Source organism: Phoenix dactylifera, chromosome 3, assembly GCF_009389715.1.
Source record: "Phoenix dactylifera cultivar Barhee BC4 chromosome 3, palm_55x_up_171113_PBpolish2nd_filt_p, whole genome shotgun sequence".
NCBI classification, from domain to species: domain Eukaryota; kingdom Viridiplantae; phylum Streptophyta; class Magnoliopsida; order Arecales; family Arecaceae; genus Phoenix; species Phoenix dactylifera.
The window spans coordinates 559,775-579,234 of record NC_052394.1 but is presented as its reverse complement, the minus strand read 5'-3'; the positions used below and the strand labels follow the sequence as shown (position 1 = coordinate 579,234).

Below are 19,460 nucleotides of genomic sequence, written 5' to 3'. Positions count from 1 at the left end.
AAATGATGCAAGACAATATTTTACTATAATCTAAGCATTAAATTTTATTTTATTTTATTTTTGCTTTATGCATGTTTAAACATATTTCAATCATAATCAATGATGTGTTTCTTAATATACATATTTTATTATATATTTTAGCATATCAGCACAATAAAAATTATATATTTTTCCACCTTATCTGGCAAGAGATAATCAAAGATATAATTTTTTAATTTATTTTTTGATTGTTTAGATCGTCATCAATGATGTACATCTTCGGTTTTATTGTCTCGTCATTAATTTAAACTTGAGAAGAACCGACTCCTCCTGAGAGCCCAGTAGTTCATCCATAATGATGATGATCTTGATGTTGAATGGCTAGGATTTGGGCCGTGATTCCATTTGATTGATATACTCTCAGCCATCGGTCCGAACGAGTGAACAGTATGGAAAGGTCCGAATCTTGAAGAGCTGACGTCTACGACGTTTTCTAACCGTAGGTTTGCTTTGAGAAGGTTTCTCCTTCCGTGGACCGGGCCACTTTCGAAATCGAGTGACATGGGTCGGCGCTCGTCCGTCCAAGTCCAACCTGGTGGCTCCCACTCCTGGTTGGTGTTGGGTCGATTGCCCAAGGGAGCTCCGTTCCCAAAGGGAGCCATGAAACGAAATTGATCAGGACCATCCCAATAAGTTACGTACATTGGACGGTCTTGATCTAAACGTTACTCGAGGCACAGTGTTCCTTCACTTCGCGAAATCGTATCACCGGGAGATGAGCGAGGGGTAGGATACAGACAAACGCGTGGATGGCGCAGATACTTCAAGGGCCAATGATTGCGTATTATTTTTCTAAATATCATCTTAATCTCTCTAATACAAGCAGCACGAGCAAAACCCCTCCCCCTTATATAAACCATACTCCTTTTCTGTCGAGGTCTCTGGTGGTAGGAGTCCTTTCCTTATCGATGTCCCCTCTTGTCGATTGAAATCATTAAAAAAAAAGAACTGTAAATTTCTTTTCTTCTGCAAATGCTCTATTTTTTCCCTTCTTTTTCAAAATTTTATTTTATCACGGGAATCTCGCTTTAGAAGGAAGGGCCGCCACCGAGAGGCAAGTTAAAATCTCCATCTATCCATTTCTTTTTTTCTTAATCTTTTCGCACCTCCCCCCTTCTGAAGGCTTATGGATTGAGAAACCTCTCCAGGATCCCAATCTTGCCGTGTTTTGCCCAGATTTCATGGATTTTTCTGATACTTTCTTCGTGGTTTTCATACCCCGGGTAGAAGCTTCCACAAATAACCTATTTCGATCGGTTCGTCAAGGAGTGCATTAATGCATCATTTATAGTCGTGTAGATTTTTTGAAATTTTTTTAGGAACTACATTGTAGCATCCCAAAAAGAAAGTTTACGTTTTTGTTTTTGGGATTTTTTTTCTCTTCTGCGTGGGAAAGATTGGGTTTTGATTCTGGTGGGTCTTTCCTTTTTTTTTTGTCCCTCGAATCTTTCTAGTGTTACCTAAAATTTTATGTTCTGGGATCGTCTTTCTAATTCTGAAGGCTTGGATCGACCCACAAAAAGCAAAAGCCTTGGAGTGACTCTCCAGACCTTCCATGAATTCGTCTGTCATGGACTTCTTCTTCGCGGTTAAAGTGAAAGATGCCGTTTTGCGTCCTCCTCCTTGTTAGGCCTTCCAAAGGTTCATCCCAAAGAGCTCGTTTCCATTGTCTCTTGAAAGACATTTTCATTTATTGTTTCGAATTAAACACTCCAAGTATCACCACTTGTAGGGGCTTTTCATGCCATAAAGCAAGTCTTTCCTTCTGATTTCTTTGCTTCTGGATTCCTTCTTTGCTTCTGTATTCCTTGGCAAATGACAACAAAGGGAGAGAAGTCCCATGGAGATTTAGAAGAAGGGCCTCACCTTCACCGCCCCACTACAGACGATAGTGATAATGGCCTCTGCTTCTGTGATGCAGAGGACCAGCCTTGGCATTCGCCGTGTAATTCAAACCGCAGCGGTTCAGCTTATGATGAGGACCGCTTCTCTGGTGCCTCCCATCATGAGATAGATGGAGTTCCAGAGTCATGCAGAAAATCCTGTGTCTCGGACTGTTCGGTGGAGATTGATTTGGAGAACGGAATTTCAGAGATTAAGGCGAACAACGCCAAAGTCGAGAAGGATTGCAGGATTTGTCATCTCAGCTTGGAGGAGTCGGGCATTCCGATCGTATTAGGTTGTTCTTGCAAGGGTGATTTGGCTGCTGCCCACAAGCAATGTGCTGAGACATGGTTCAAAATCAAAGGGAACAAGTACGCGAAATTAATATTGCATTAAGTTCTTTGAAATTGTGTGTGATGAATTATACGCTACATTCTGGATTGTTGTTGAGGAATGGAGGATTTCCTTTTTGATGCTTCCATTATATTTATGGATCTCCGCCATTTATGCCACTTCAATATGTTATTTTCCTCTATTTCATTATATTGAAATAGAGGCATTAAGAAATTAAAGCGATAAAGTAGGGCATTAGAAATCACAGCTGTTAACTATGCTGAGGTATGTAAGTGATAAAGAAAGACATTAGGTACTCGGTGTTGGGCGTAACAGTTCGAGGATTCATTTGCAATCTCTTTCTTTTCATCTTCTTTTATCGACTTCCTATTTGACCCTAATCATAAGAAACGTGGAGCTTTGATTCCTGTCTTTCGCAGATGATTTCAGAGTCAACCTATACTTGAGGAGATGATAGGAATCTTGTCTTTTGTAAAAGTTGTGTCAACTGCAGCATCTATTTATTGCATTATCTCCTTTTGTTATTTAAATATATGTGTTAATACTATCACATGTAGGAACAAGTCATACCAATCAAGAGAATTTCATGGGATCACAAATTCTTCAGATTTTTCTTGGCCTACTCTGTGATAGTCATTGTCCTTGGGTTGTATGGAAGTTCTTCCTTACATATATCTGTGGAGTTACTACAAACTCATGAGTACATATTGAAGCCGAAGGACATTGTAGTCCCTATTAATTATGTACTACTCTCAGTTCCCTTCAAGTGTATAGTATATGCCTGCAGCAGGAATCAAGAAGACGTCCAAATTAATATGGGGAGGAAATTGACTGTTTATTTTTCTGTATATTACACTTACCTCCTACAATCACTTCTGCTGATATGTTCTATCATATTTCATCAATTAGTTTTGCATGCAATGCTTGATATCCTCGGTATATGATGATAACTTTCCAAGTATTGGCAGACAACCCCTTAGCCTATAGAATACGTAGTGATGCTTCACAGCAAGCAAATTTCTTGGCAACTTGCATTTTTTTTAAAGCCAAATTCATTTCATTATCCTCAGACACGTTGTATTCTCTCAAACATGATCCGGAGGACTTGCTAAACTGATTGCATTATGTACCAATGAGGCAATGGCAAAGTCTAGTTTATTCCTCTCTGTTGTGTTGAAACTATATCATCATCTATCACTATCAGAAAAGTAATTCTTTTCATGTTGTGTTGTTATATTTCTTGCATGAGTCGATGATTGAATTACAGTCCAGTAATAATAGAGCATCTTGTTGAAATTATTCTTTGAATTCTTATCTTTAAATAATCACTTTACTAATTTGAACAAACAAAGTATGTTTAAATGCAAAGAAAAAATATCATCACTGAGCTATATGTTGTATTAGTCAACATGTGAAAATAATGTTCTTGGTCTCCCCCCCCCCTGAAGAATGAGTTAGTGCTAACAGGATTAACAATATAAGAAAATATTAAAGTGTACCCTTTAGTTGTTTCCTTCCAAGTTCCCCCATAGCCATGACCATCAAGCCCTATCCGAACTATTTGGGCCAAGCTTTATAAATCTTCATTGCCAAGAATTGCTCTTCAGAGCCACCTCTAATGCAATTTCAGGCTTTTTTATATCTTTTCTCACAGCCTCCATCCATGTCATCTTGGATCTTTTGTCCTCCTATATCAGATAAAATATAAAGGTATACTGATTACATTTGAAGGGTGTGTTTCTTATCATGCTTGCCTGGGTAATTGTCTGACACTTTTTTGACATGATGCTGAGGCAAATTTAAATGCCCATATTGGTTCTGCCATAACCGATGACAATTTAGATGTTTTCTGATCTGTATTATTGTGTTCAACCATCTATATCACCTGGCCAATGAATGCAATATATGAAGACATCAAATATACTTGGGCAACTATGCACTGCAATCGTGGAGCTGTACCCACTATGTTATGCATCACGCTGTACGGGTTGTGTCACATTTCTTGTAGTAAAAGGGATAACTAACTCTTCTGCTTGACCAACGCATCTGCTGATGTCAAGTCTCATCTGCTATCAGATTTTTTCCATCAAAAGCTTCCATAATTTTTAGAGTTAAGAAGCACTTTGGCATCATGAGCATCATTGCTATATGTCGGCTTGGCAAATTAGCTGAGTTTTTTGTTATTAGTTTTTAATTTGGAGAACTTGTGCACTATTGCGTTGAATTCCTTGCTTCTGTTTCTTGTGCAAGTGACTTTTCAGGAGACCCTTTTTCTGTACTTTTATGCCAACTTTGTCAACCGAGATTTTTCATGGTTTTTCAAAAGGGAGCTGATGATGTCAATTTGTTCCTTAATATGGGACTTCTCTGCAAACAATGAGCCACAACATAGATAATGATGATGATGATGATCAAGTCATTCTTCCAAATAAGGGAAAAATATAGTGACAAGTAGATCTTTGCACTGAATAAATTTTGGTATTTTCATTTCTACCACTCTTCACTAAATAATTGGCCTTCCTAGCCATTTCTAGTTTTTCAATCAGACTGCTGTGCCAATATTGGTTTATTATCTGCATTTTAGGAAATGTTCACTTGACCAGATAAGCAATTTGTTGATGTTGTTGCTGAAGAATGATATTATAGTTTAACAGGAACTTGCCAAGTGTATACTGGTGTAGAAAACTAGAAATCACAGGATAGTGTTGGTTGTTTTTGTGGTTTTGCTGCCTAACGTTTTAATATCTGCCTAGAGGCTTATTCTACATATTCTTGGTAGTGTGAGTTTTTGGGGAATCGAGTTGCTAGGTATGAACTGAAGGTTAATAGGTAGAGTTTGTTCAATGCTGGCTCTGGGAAAGTTTATGCAATTAGAAATTTGAGACACTATAAAATTTGACATTTTGAACTCTGTTCTTCCTTCTTTTTGGCCTCTGTTTTGTCTTTGGTATTTCTGCATCTCTAGCTAGGGTCTATTATTTCAGCACGCTCAACCATTAACTGACTGCCTGTAATCCATTCAATGGAACCTAGATTTTCCTTTTGTTCCATCAACGGGAGAAGGGGAATGGATGGGTTGACAGGCATTCAGTTAATGGTTGAGTGTACCTTATGGTCAATGTGACTATGCAGGTGGTAAGTTGTTGGCTTGGTTTCTATTGGTCAACATCGCATGCTCGTTTATCTAATATTATTCTTCAAGTTATCGAAGCTAGCTGAGATGCCAAAACACCATGTGGTTGCGAACAGCTTTCTCTGCCATGTCATGGGCTCAAGCATGATTTGCCAAACCATCAGAATGCTGAGGTCATAAAAATGCAGAAAATATTTCTGTATTATGTAGAGTTACATTTTTTATTTTCTTTTTATAGTAGATTCTCAGTTTCAAGTTTTTTTGATGATGAAACATGCAAGCTTTTTAACATTATTATTTTGCTTCTTTTTTTTTGGATCTAATCCTTACCGGATCTTTCCCTTTTCTTTGTGCTGCTTGTGTCATAACATAGTGCTTGCAGCGTTGCTGATTCAGTATTGCTAGGCAATTTATGTCGTGAAAACATAAATTTAGGGAGAAAGGCTCTCTCATAAGATTAGAGTTCATAAGGTGCCTATTTCACCGTTGATCCTATCAAATGGTCAAAGTGAAGCCTCCTTGAATCATTCTCACCAGTTTTATTGCAAAATGGCATTAAACATGATACAAATTGTGGGAAAACAATTTTGACAATGATATCATATACCTGTGTGATATTCCTGTCTCAACTTGGGTTCTTGCCCTGATGGCTAAGAATCATTGCAATTGATATGCTTATAGTATCTGCAGTTTCGTTGTATGCTTTTTCATTTTCAGTTTGTTAACATTTGTTCACATCTGAAGCTTTAAGTCCTGCTTTTTTGGTTTCTTCTTTCAGGACTTGTGAGATTTGTGGCTCAACGGCTCAGAATGTGGTTGTTACAGGCGAGAGCGAGTTCATCGAGCAGTGGAATGAAACAAGCAGTAGTACAGCACCACCTGCGCCGCCATCTGAAACACGAAGCTTTTGGCAGGGGCATCGGTTCCTCAATTTCTTGCTTGCCTGCATGGTGTTTGCGTTTGTCATCTCTTGGCTCTTTCACTTCAATGTTCCTGGCTAATTCCAGTAACAGTTGCCAGGCTTCCATGTTATCATGAAGAACTCATCTTCATTGCTGACAGGAACCCATTGGCCAGAACCATGACGAAAATCCCAAAGAAGATAAGGTGGAATTGTCAGGAAGAAAAAATTTATTATGAATTTGTTGCTAGTGAAGGGAAGGGAAGGTGAAACTAGTTGCCTCCCATTAGGAGTCAAAAAGATATGTCGAGTTTGTTGTGAGTAGAGAAAAAGATCATGCTGAAGAATTGGTTCTGCCTTTAAGCTACCAGGAACCGGATCTTTGATGAGTTTGCGAGTGTTCGACAACATATGGTGCTTGTCTTATTCTTCCGTCTTCCCCTTTTTTTTTACCCCCCTGCGTCTCATCTATACTTGTGTTGCATTCTGAGCTTAAATGTCCTCTCGTTCGCCAGATTCTAGGCTTCAAAAATTGCAAGTCTGCAGCATCCGCTTACAATCAAACAAATAAAGTAGCTGCTGGATGTTTTCAAACTGGTGGTTTTGATCTATCAAGTATCTTATGCATTAGAGATCTGATAGTATGGAATCTGAGTAACGGGCAAAGAGTCAGCAGTCAATCATATCTTGCTACATTTTTTGGGTTGGCTTTAGGACAGCAAATAGGTCTGATCAGACTGGCGCCTGCTTGATCCTTTTCTGACTTGATCTCATGTTGGGTTAGAATTTTAGGTCTGGATCTAATCGGATCGGGTTGGGTCTATGATTTTAGATCCAATGTATTATTCAAGTCGGGTTGGGGTCAAATATGACCCGAATGATCGGATTGGAGTATTTGAGTCAGTATTGGCGGTTGGGGTCACGTACATAACTATTCTTTTAAAGTTAGAATATAATAATTAATAATTAATATAAAATTATTTAAAAATTAAATAAAATTTTAAAAAAACAGTTAATTTAAATTTGAATTTTTATTTAAAAACTTTTAATTTTATTGCCATAATTGATCATTTTTAAGCTTACAAACTATTATTTTAAAAAGTAAATATGTTGATATTACTTCTGCCTTACAATTAAGAATCTATCAAGAACAATCAAATATGAATATAATTAAGATTGAATTTTTGGATTGGGATGAATTGGGTTTTTGGCTGGGTCAATTCTATTTTTGTTGATCCAGATTAGATTTGGATGATATACAGCTTGGGTCAAGTCGAAAATTCAAGATTCATACGCCGGGTCTTCAAATATCAACCTGGCCAGGTTTAATTATGTCAGATCAGAGGCCAATCCAACACATTTGCAATTCTAGCTACCTGCACCTTTTTACTTTGGCGGAGATACTATCAGTATGGATCACTCATTTGTATCCAATCTTTCTTTGCCCTTGTTTTAAATCCATGTATATTTGAATACGAAATGATACAACCTCTTGTGTCAACCGATTCACTATCAATTGTACTAGGATAGCAATGAATTGGAATCATCGTAAACTAGCTGGCACATGACATATTCATGCCCATGGATCGACCGAGATGTATGTATCAACTCGGATCTTACTGAAACTTTCCCACTTTCCATGCTGGCCAAAATATAAGCTAAAAGTTCACCGGGATATGCTGGTCGTCCGTGGCAGGGCATTTCACACAAAAGTCCGTTGGAATGCCTGGCTGAAGGAATCGGAGGATATCCCGGCTCCATTATCCAATAAAATCTAGGGACCAAGAATATCACCTGCTATAATTGGATTGGATTATTCTGAATTTTAGGAATTCGGACTTTCCTTTTGAATGATCTGCAAGTCGCGTCCACACAGGCCGCGCGGCGGGAGATGCATCCGATAGGAGCCGGTTTCCTGACTATCCGAATCCATTTAAATTAGTCAATGTTTCGTGGATACCCTACCGTATACAGCATATCGGGATCATCAGGATGAGCAATGTGGCACAGCGAGCATCGATGATGTCTACAGTCCTATCCTCCGTTATTCACTTATTCTTGCCTCTATAAGTGGCTCATCGCACATCAGGCAAAGGCATATAGCCCATTGTTGCTAGACTTTTCTCTCATGGACAAGGGGAAACCAAACAATAACCATATTAAACCTCCGACTTCTGGGAATCTCTTTTTTTAGTTTTTGTGGGGGGGGGGGGATGGAATGTGGAGGAAGCAACGCACTTGCCCCACTCAAACTTCTGGGAATCTCATCGCCGTTCTAAGCATCGATGGAGGAGGAATTAGAGGCATCATCCCAGCCGTTATTCTTAGTTTCTTGGAATCAGAGCTTCAGGTATTAATTCATCCCGTTCCATCATATACAATTGTATAGCGCTGCAAGTGGTTCAGGTTGATCTATTTCCATTACGATAAATAACGGAGCATGACTAATCAAGTGAAACTAAGAAGCAAAACGAATGACATGAGCAGTGCCTGTTATGGATGGCTGCCACCCATCCTTTCAAAATACTTGGCTTCTTTTCAATCAAGGAGAGCAAGATAGGAATCGAGGTGTATTTATTAAAAAGAGAACTTGATGGCGAGGATGCGAGGCTTGCTGATTATTTCGATGTGATTGCTGGAACCAGTACTTGTGGTCTCGTGACAGCAATGCAAAAACACACGATTGCACCAGACTTCGACGAACATTGTCATACCAACTTTTGATATACAACGTTTCCAGCCCATCATTTTTCCTAGCTTTCAGGTATGGCACGATCTTTCTTTATCCTCGCATATCCTATTCATTCCTTGTGTCCGGTATTTTGTTCGTCTTTTGGAAACTCATGCTTGGCAATTCCCATTAGAAAGATTCACGGACTAAATTAGTGCAAGCTTCCGAGTCGGGTTGAAATCACTAGTATAACCTAGTATTATCAAGCTGTCGGTCATGGAGGGTAGATTTATTTGAAATTACATAAGTTTAATATCAGCTAAAAGCAGTAGATTGAATAAATTTAATGTCGCACAATTACTCACTTTGTCAATCCCAGCTGGACGCTTCAAGAACACCCAGTCGAGATAGAGAATATTGTAGTAAATGCTTTCAGGCTGTAGAAAACATGCAAGATGGTAATTTTATAGACATGTTTCTAGGTTAACATATACAACAATGCATCGAAACTTTTGCAACCAACTTAATGCATGCTGATATATGATAATTCTATTCAGACGAAAGACTCATTGTCGAATGTATCTTAATTGTATAAACTAGAGCCTATTCGCTTTTGATCGGCTTCAACCAAATGTCAGCTTGGAATCTTCAAGCTGCACCTCTTAACCCAACCCAGCCCTATCTAGTTGAACCCAACTTGAATTTGTCGGTGCTTTTGGAATGGAAAAGGGTAGTCTCCCCAAGAATTAAACAATATTACTCGTATGAAGATTTGGTTGCTTTTTGCAGGATAAAGTGAAGTTGACTTTTATGTTTTTCTTTTCTCTTTGCCTCTGTCGCGCATTTGAAGTGACATAACTTCTTCCAAGATAGTCTGACTCGCAACCGAGCTACAATTTGCCCTTTTTCTTTCTTTACATTATAAATATAAAATTTTGTGAGCCACCAAAACTAATTCGTGACGATAACGGAATATTTTCTCTGTGGAATTTCATTAGCCTTGGGTGGATAAACTTTACATCTATTATTATACCAATTGCAGCAAGAGGTGAAAAAAAGCATTGTGTTCTAATAACTAGATAAACAACATTTCTTGCTAATAACCAAATTTCATTGCGTCAAGAGATCAAAAAATAGAGGAGATAAATTCGTTGGGGGCCATGGTCATGGAGTGACACAAAAGACTCTTTTGGTTCGCAGAAAAAGGAGGAGGAAAGTATGGTTAGTGGAAAAGAAAAAAATACTTCATGTTTGGTTGAAGTTTTCAAAAAAAAGATGAAAAAATAGTTTTTTTATATAAATAAGGTTCACATATCTCATGAAAAAGAAAAATTCATTTAAGATAGATAAAGCTCAATATCCATCCATCAGAAATTGAAGAATTTTTTTCAAAAATACCCTCAAGTCTTTAGATAAAATAGAATAAGATATTTTCTTTATTAAAGACATAATATATATTATATATATATTTTTTTAAAAATAAATATTTAACTAATATAAGACATGTAGCATTTTTTATGATGATTCAAATATGTGAAAATTATTTTTTTTAGGTGTTATATATTTAAAAATTAAAAAAAAATATTTTTATATTTTTTTTCTCACCAACTAAAACTAAACCGGAAGAAGGAGAGGCCGCTAGTTTTGTATACATAGGCGCTAACGACAGTAGAACCTATGGATCGACCCGCCAGCTCGATGAGTTATAACCGGAGCCGACCTTGACAAAAGGGCCCAAGCCAACCATAGTGTTGGGTCGGGCCCGCCGGGATCCGAAACCGAGACCCGTCGGTGATCCTATCCAGCCGAATTCCGGATGCATTTCCTCTTGGAATCCACCGCCACGACACCGCTTCCTCCCATAAATAAATAAACCCTAGAAAAAGACCCTTCCTAAGTTTTATAATTATCGTCTCCCCATTCCAAGCTTCTTGCTTCGCTGCATCTTCGTGCGGCGGCGGCGGTGATTTCTCGGTCGCTCCATCGCGACTGCGACTCCCTCTGGAGCCAAGAACCACCCGTCGCCAGGTATATCTTTTATATTTGTTTCTTTTCTTGTGTTTTTTATAATTTTTTTCCCTGGTTGATCGATCGGAAGTAAAGAAGGAGAAACCCTTTCAGGAACTTTTTTTTTTTTTGTAGGATTTGAAGCAGATTTTTGTTCCCAAGATACGAGTTTTGGGGAAGATATTAGATCCAAATAGAAGGTTTCCTGTGGAGATTTTGGTTCGGTTGAATTAGGTTCGGCAGTTTTCTCGTTTTCGAATTTCTAGATGAATTCCAGGAATGGGGCTTTCTTGATCTTGTTCCTGTCATCTCGGTTTTTTTTCCTGGAGGATCTTATACGCTCTATAACTTCTCGTTTGGTTTTCTTGATCGCTTATGCGATGCTCTTTCTTCCACAATTTTCCTTTTGCAGTTTTCTTCGTTTTAGATTTCTAATTGAATTCCAAGGATGAGTGTTCTTCAATCTTAGTCTGGTTATATCCTTTTCTTGGGTGTTTTCTTTTTAAATGTTGTGATACCACTCTTTTGGTTGCTTGATCGCGCAGGTAGTACTTGTCCCTTGATATCTCTTTGTTTCTCTCTTTCCAGTTTCTTTTTGAATCTATGAATGGCTTTTTCTTTCTATTTCTGGCATTTTTTCATGTTTTAGCAGCTCTTTTGATTTTCTTGATGGAAAAACTTGAAATCTCATCGTATTCTGTTAATTTTCGTTCCATAGTACCTGGCTTTCATTGTTGTAGTAGTGCTTGCTAGGTGGTAACCTCTCTCTTTTTTTCGTTTTCATTTTGATTTTTTTTTGATCGTGCAGCAGAAGGATATAAAATGGCGGCTACTAGTGCCCCCACGAATATCGAGAAAGAGCAGGCAGGTTCTCATTTTTTGCATACATAATATGTATGGCCAAAACATTCGAATAAGTAATTTTTTTATTAAAAAAGGTTGGCGAATGATTTTGCTGTCCATAAAGCTTGGCATTTGACTGTAGCAATCTCTGACTGTGTTTCTGTAGAATTTCATAGTCTTTTAAAAATTTTGAGATTGATGACTAACATAGCCGCTTGATTTGGATGTGTTATCTATTCATCAAGTTTTAATGATTTGCAACCAATATGGAAATTTGTGCCATGATTGGTGAAATGTATTATTTGTATCCTTTCTTTTATCCGGCCAGTTATATTGACCTTTTACCCTTGACAAAGCAGATATTTGGAATGGCAGAGAAGGAGATGGAATACAGGGTAGATCTCTTTAACAGGTATTTAGAAAGTATGAATCATGCAGTTGCTATATCCTCTCCGCTTTTGTATGTCATGGAAATCAATCTTTTGCTTCTTCATCCTTCCTGTTTTGCCTTTTTGAGTCTTGGCCTCCTCTTCTCTTTTCTTCATTCATCAAAGACTGTCGATAGTCTTAGTGGACTTGACATGAGTCTCATGGCAAGACATAGTATGACTATTTGATGGTAGACAGGATGCACCATTTCAATTTCATTATTCTAAGCATATGTTCTAAGTGTCAAAATCTAGCCAAAATGAAATGCACGTAAAATGTTTGCCAGACAATTTTGCTAAAGCCAATTAACTCCCTGCTAGAGAAGAACTATTGAAATGAGCTTTAAATGAAGAAATTCAACTTGAGCATGTAATACAATGTTCTGCGATACAGTCAGATCACTCAAATCTATTGATTTCATGAACGGGGACTTGACCATCAGCCTTTCTTCTGGGACTGGGTGCTCTGAAACCTGCTTTTAAAGAGGGGCAGTTAAGGCAAGCATTGTAGAAGCTTCTAGAGGCATTCCGGTAGGAAGGCTGACCACGACATAAAACTTAAGCTAGCATGCAAATGCTTGGCTTGGGAGCAAGCTGCTTCTAGCATAATGAAGCTTCATGTCTCTCTGTTCTACAGACTCATGACCTTGTAGCTTTCAAATAAATAAACCTTATAATGCTTATGTTTGAAAATAAATAATAATTAGGGTTTATCAAGTGATCGGTTTGTGCGCTGGTCATGGTTTAAAAGCTAAAACCTGTGTATCTTGATGTTAGTGAAATTGCGGAAATTTTACTTTTTATAGACCCCTATTTGGTTCCATTATGGTTTTATCCATGTTATTTTGAACAAATGGAATGGTTGTGGGAAAAAACAGGGGAATGAAGATGAATGTGCCTGAATTGATTTACTCAACCATATTGGTTGTATAGTTTTATTCAGGTTAAATAGGACTAAGTACTTGAAAGGTGTTTTCCGCTTTTTTTGCCTGCTTTAATCTAGTGCCAGAAAGTTCGTTTGGCTTAATAAAATGAATTAGCGGATTTTTTTAAGGTTCATCCAAGGTTATTCATGAATCAAACAGGGCCTTGGTTGACAATGATAAAAAATTATGAAAGTTAGAATAATAATTCGAATAATGATATAATGGAGGATTCTGTCTATTATTTTCTTTTTCTGGTTGACAGCAGTGCGAGTTTGTTTCTTAAGCTTCTGTTTTTTCTGTATTTAATTTCTGTAAGTGGGACACCATTTGGCTTTCAGAATTAACTGCAAGCTTAAGCAAGGGAATTTGATCTGACCTCCTCATTTTTATATGATTGAAGCATAGGGTAGGATGCTCAAGAAGGTAGGAACTAGGAAGAGCAGGGGCAGTGAAAAGATATGTCCAATTTGGATTAATAGAAGCATCAATAACTAGTACTTAGGTGATGTGGAGTCAATTGCTCACAAGATCATAAAGCTGATGGTTTTGGTCTAAAATTTGTTTACGTTGGAAGGAATTCTGTAGGTTGAGTGTATTTTGAAGGCACAAGAAATTTGATTTTGGAGGAGGTGAAAAATAAGTGCTGATCGAATAAATGTTAAAAGGTCCTTTGTGTTTTTGATCCTTATACACGATAAACAAATAGTTATATGAAGATGTATATCATGATAAGATGTCTTAGTTGATGTTTAAAGATCAGGTGGTAAATAATATAAATGTTGTTCTGTCCTCAATTTCTTGTTACTAGTGTTTGTTTATCAAAGGAAAGGGCTATAATATGTGGATTAACCAAAAATTAAGTAGGCATGGTAAAATCTGTGAAATTCTCATCTAAGGAGGGCCTGCCAGTCCAGTCTCTAAGAGCTTCTTTGTGCATGTTAAATGACAAGGCTTCTATCTAATTCCTGCTTTAGTATCTTGTTACAAAGAAGTGTTTGGATTACTTTGATGGAGTTGTAGATTTTGCTTTCAAGAAGAGGACTGCTTGGTATAATTTCGGATTAGTGTTTGGATAGATTGAGTTATTCACATGTTAGTTATGATCTTGGGTGGTTCTTGACTTTTTCGTAGGAATCTTACACTCTAAATGATTAGACATCTAAAAGCTGTCACCAAATTAAACATAATGTTTTTGAAGTTTCGTTATAGGAATAGTTTGAGATACTTAAGGAGGTCGAGAATTTCTGACCTTTGGGACTAATTATTAGTTAAAGTGCTAATTTAGTAGGCCCTTTGGATTGAGATTTTTGGCAAACAGAGCTTGTCAATGCCAGTTGGAGCAGTGAGTGGCGATGCTCATCTATTTCTTTGGTTTTAACTTTGTAGTTTCAGATGAGTCTTTATCTCTACTCTCTGTATGTGATGTTTCTGGCACTTTAATGTTTAGTCTTGGAACTGTTTCTGATGGGCCCCATAAGTGGTGGGTTGTGCTTATATAATGTGAGAGCTTGGGATGAAGCCGCTGTTTCAACCATGATCACTTGTGTAGGGTTTAATAGTATAAAAAAAAGAATAAATGTATAACTTGCACCCAGGGTAAAGCTGATGTGCTGTATAGTCTTTTGCTGCTTTGGTTTTATATGGCCGCATGGCAAAACATACAACCGTTTGATAAGGTAACATGAATCCATCATACATACCCTATTCTTGAATTAATCATGTATATCACACATGACAAGTTCTAGTGTAATTATCTAAAGGATGTTGACAAGTTGTATCATTTCATTTTTTTCATCCTTGTTCCTTTTCTTTATTTTCCTTAGTGATTTCACCTAGATTGCCTACATTGACACTCTGTTGTTGCGAATGATGCAAAAAAAAGGAGCATTCAGTGTTATCTACCTTAATTTAGGAAGTGAGAACATTTCCAAAAAATATATGGGAGATAATTTCGTTTTCCATGTTTCCAAGTTTTATGGAAGCCAAATTGCTTGACAAATCGAGGACTACAAATTGAAGTGCCTCCTCTGGATGCCATTAAACCTGGCTATCTTGAAAGCCATTGAAGCAGCTGGAAGCATAGACACCACATGCCTACCTTAAATACCATGGTTTATTTAACAAGTCTGTGTTATTATAACCATTTTTCTTATCGAATGCTTTTTTTTAACCCTATTACTATATAAAGATATACTAAAAGGTTTTAGCTGCAGCTTACACCAGAATTAAATTTCTTATGCTTAAATATATCAGGTTATACCTTTTTTTATCTCTAATATCCAACAGCATTAATGCATATAGTTATTAATTATTACTTGTGCCTCACAAATCTGAGACTATGTTCCAAAGTTAAAAGAATTTGTTCAGGTTTCTATGTCAGTAATCTTAACAACTTTAGGTCCATTAGAGGTTGCCTTTTTTGTTGTTCAGAAAGATATAAAAGAAACCATAAGTAGGTTTTTAGTTGTGAAAAAAATTATTGATTTCTTTATTTCTCTCTGTTTTTTTTCGTAACAGGCTTACTGCAACATGCTTTGACAAATGTATTGAAAAAAGGTATGTTGAACATGCTTGCCTCTTTCATAGACTCTTAATGCTTGTTTCTTGGTGCTCCTGAAAATTGGAGTTTTTGGTTCATCTTACTTTCGGTGCACAACAATGGAGCAATATGAGTTTATGTTTTGACATGATAACTAGATGTGCTTTTGCGTGCAACTTTAGATGTGTGCCAGTCCTCAATCTATCTACATGAATATGCATGACTGGTGTGTTCCCAGTATATCTATAAAAGTACTTTTAATCTTGTACATGGTGCAAGTGTGGTCCAATTGCTCATAGCTGGGATGAACTTTTTTCCAAGGAGCCTTTTGGTTGTATAAAAGATTAAACAACTCAAGAATGTTTTCCATTTTATCTTTCCAGGTATAAGGAATCTGAGCTTAACATGGGTGAGAACGGTTGTATTGATCGTTGTGTTTCAAAATATTGGCAGGCAAGTTATCACATAACATGCTTGAAATCTCGAGGTTGATACTGTATGAATGTATAGATTTAGTTGTTAAACTGGTGTTTGATGCTTGTGGTTTTCAATTTTAAATAAAAGAAACAGAAAAGGCAGAGTGAAAACTTAAACCATACTATTTTGACAATCATATGTTTGATAATTTTGACTAAAATTCATTGTAAATTCCCTCATCTATAAGTGCTTGAAACTTCCTGCCAAGCATCAAATTCCTTGCTATCATGGAATTCATTTTTATGTTTTCTTCAGATGTTTTTTGTTGTATTATAATTAATATTGTTGCCTATTGCACAAATATAGAGGGTGAGCTTTGGTACAAGGGTAAGGTTGTTTGTGGCGGGAGTTTCGTGCACTAGGCCGCTCTTTTTTTACCTATTGCACAAATATCTGTTGACATGAAGTAGGTCAATCATTGTATAAGGTTGATTTCGAATTGGGTCAATTTCACTATGAAGGTCTGGTCCTCTGGCTTGAGCTCGATCCAGTTCCAACATGCCATACAAGTTAGGTTTCTCTCTCCCAAACTTATTAAGGGGGTTAGTTAGATAGGAATGGTAATAGGGCAGAAATGGGCTGGGTTGGGCATTACTCGAACTGCCCTGCAATTGGAACTAAGGTTGCAAATGGGTTGGGATAACTCGTAACCCGACCTGACCTGCTTTGGAGGATCCGTGGGGCCGGGTCGGGTCCTAAAATTGAACCTGTTCAATTTTTTTTGGATCGGGTTTGGGTTTACTGAATTCAGACCCGACTCGATCCATTTAAAATTAAAATAATTTTAGATTTTCATTGAATCTGTAAAATTTTTTCGATTTGTAGGAGTGCAAATAAGTTCTGAAGCTATGAATGGGGTGATCTGAACTGGATCCAAATTTTTCTAGGTTGGGTTCGAGTTATACATAGACCCGAGTCGAATGACTCGGATGAAAAATTTTTGCCGTGGATCCGACGTGATCCCATCTTCTATTGGGTTGGGTTTGAGTTCAAAATTAGGACTCAAACAAGGAACCGGGTTGGGTTGGGGTCACTCATGACCCGATCCGATCGATTTGCACCCCTAATTGGAACCACGTACCATATATGCATATATGCCTTGTGATCATCCCTGGCAGGTTGGAACTGGTCGAGGCAAGTAGAGCTGTAATTTTTTTTACAAATTAAATGAATAAAAAAGAATATAAAAGTAAATTTTAGTACTTCACATAATATTAAACAAAATAAGAGTTGAAGATATAGAACAAAATAAACAAAATTTTTAATAATAATAAAATTATAACGAATAGAAATATTGTTCTCTAGGAAGCTAAGACAAATATTTTTTAAGACAGCTAAATATATATTTAGTAATCTTTCACATGAATCGTGCGATCTTGGAAAAGAGAGCTGTGTGCGGTTAGGGCTTGGAAAGGGAGGAGACGAGTAGTTGAGGTAAGTAAGCCATTAAGTCCAAGGGTGGGGAGCGTCCGATTGGTAGAGTTACATATAACTGGGTTGGGTTTGGGATGGCATTGCCTGCACCTATCTCAGGTCCCTTACATATTTTAGAATAAAGACCTGTCCCCACCTTTGACTTTTCGAAAAATGAGTTGGATATATAACTTGTTTCATTAGGGTTGGGCTGGGTCTAGTCGGGTACTCGATAGGTTGGAGTAAATTTACCACCCCTACAACTAGGTCAGTACGGAAAGGGGAGGATGAGGGGCACATAGTGAAAGATGGTGCCCTGGGTGGTGGGCTTGATCGGTGTTGGGCGTGGCAGTAGGGTAACAACGGGCAATCGGACCGCAGGGCAACTGGCGTGTCCGAACTGTGCAGTGAGACTGATGGGGCAATAGCCAATAAGCACTGGGCGGCACCGGGCAACAATGAGGACGGGAGGGAGAGTAAGCGTAAGAGAGCAGGAGGGAGGAGAGTTGATGGAGATGAGAGAACTCACCAGGAACGAGAGAATTAGAAGAAATGGACGTCAGTTGTTATTCTCTTTAATATAAATTATACAGTTATCAAAGTAGACCTTATTGCAAGGTCTATGGCCATAGGATTCAGAATCCTCCAACCTGAACGTGCTCGCTGGTTGGTCATGACTATGCAACCTCTATGACCATCAGTGAAGGGTTTCTGCAACTTGAAGGAGGGTCGTCGGTTGTGGTTGACGGCTCAGTTCCAAAATTACCAAAACAATCGAATTCTTCCATGATCACCGTATGTTAATAAAGTGAAGTATTTCGCACATTTATTCTCTCTTAATTCAAAAAGTTGCTTAGTTTGGTTTTATTTGTTTTCTGACACTTATTCGTCTAAATGGAAAAACTTTAGCATGCTGATCTAAATTTTTGAAGCAGTCAAAAATTTGATAACTTAAATATTAATTGATATTCAATGGTTTGGCTGATTTATTTATTAGATATGAATGAATTAAAGGATTAAGATATGGAAAACAAGGGAAAAAAAAGGGAAAAAAAGGGAAACTAATGAGCTAACTTTGTTCATTTGAAAAAAGGCGGCGTTTTGTTGGTTGACTGAATTTCTTTTTAGCTAAGATTTTATTGAGGAGAAACTAGTAAATTCGTTAAAAAAAGTTGACAAATGGTAACTACTTCAAAACTTTTTTTTTTTTTTTTGACATGGTATGGATTGTACGTTGTTGCAATTCCTTTAAGATTGTATTTTTTTTTTTTCTTGTTTCCTTTGAATATGGCTGGTAGCCGTTTGGTTTGTCATACCGTTCTATTTTCCGTTTGGTTTGTCATACTGTTCTATTTCTAAATATTGAGTTACTCTTGTAATGAAGGTTCGGCACTTCCTAAGCTGTTATCCCTTCTAATTGTTCCAGGTGACAAATTTAGTAGGACAGTTGCTCGGTTCCAACCGACCTCCGGTGTGATAAAACCACTGTCATTTATGGTTGATGGCAGATACTCCGGTTGCCGTTTGTTGGTCAAAGGTTTAACAGATGCTTGTATTGCATGATAAAATGAATGGAAGTACTCTGGAAATATTTGGTTGGGAGATGATATCTTCCAATGGCTGCTGTATGCTTTGAGCAAATTTTGGCGAGTATCCTCATGTAACCGGATGGAATATGAGAGGAACCATAATTAGAATTTTGCCTTCAATACAGGTTTGTCTGCCCCTTGCATTGTCAGCAGGACTCGAGAGGGAGCCCATAGCTGATCATTGCTGTTAAAATGGCTACAGGTTAATCCATCCGATAATATCAAATGTTAACCCAAAAGAGGCCTATTGAATTGC

At 37.5% G+C, this 19,460-nt stretch overlaps 2 protein-coding genes across 6 annotated transcripts; both read left to right on the top strand.

Annotated features, from left to right (window-relative positions):
• The first annotated feature begins 1,099 nt into the window (after positions 1-1,099).
• Positions 1,100-6,905, top strand: LOC103722642. 2 transcript variants are annotated; one of them, XM_039124127.1, is made up of 3 exons: positions 1,100-1,680; positions 1,961-2,294; positions 6,189-6,905. In XM_039124127.1, the coding sequence occupies exons 1-3, from the start codon at positions 1,641-1,643 to the stop codon at positions 6,409-6,411; spliced, it is 597 nt and encodes a 198-aa protein (XP_038980055.1). In that variant the 5' UTR covers positions 1,100-1,640; the 3' UTR covers positions 6,412-6,905. The 2 variants fall into 2 exon arrangements, with proteins under 2 accessions (XP_038980055.1, XP_008811493.2); XM_008813271.4 differs by having other exon boundaries at positions 1,772-2,294.
• Positions 6,906-10,827: 3,922 nt separating this feature from the next.
• On the top strand, positions 10,828-19,326 carry LOC103722641 (mitochondrial import inner membrane translocase subunit TIM10-like). 4 transcript variants are annotated; one of them, XM_008813267.4, is made up of 7 exons: positions 10,828-11,010; positions 11,125-11,223; positions 11,801-11,853; positions 12,192-12,244; positions 15,704-15,742; positions 16,109-16,178; positions 19,042-19,326. In XM_008813267.4, the coding sequence occupies exons 3-7, from the start codon at positions 11,812-11,814 to the stop codon at positions 19,090-19,092; spliced, it is 255 nt and encodes an 84-aa protein (XP_008811489.1). In that variant the 5' UTR covers positions 10,828-11,010; positions 11,125-11,223; positions 11,801-11,811; the 3' UTR covers positions 19,093-19,326. The 4 variants fall into 4 exon arrangements, with proteins under 4 accessions (XP_008811489.1, XP_008811490.1, XP_008811487.1 ...); XM_008813265.4 differs by having other exon boundaries at positions 10,830-11,010; positions 11,798-11,853; XM_008813268.4 differs by lacking the exon at positions 11,125-11,223.
• The last annotated feature ends 134 nt before the right edge of the window (positions 19,327-19,460 follow it).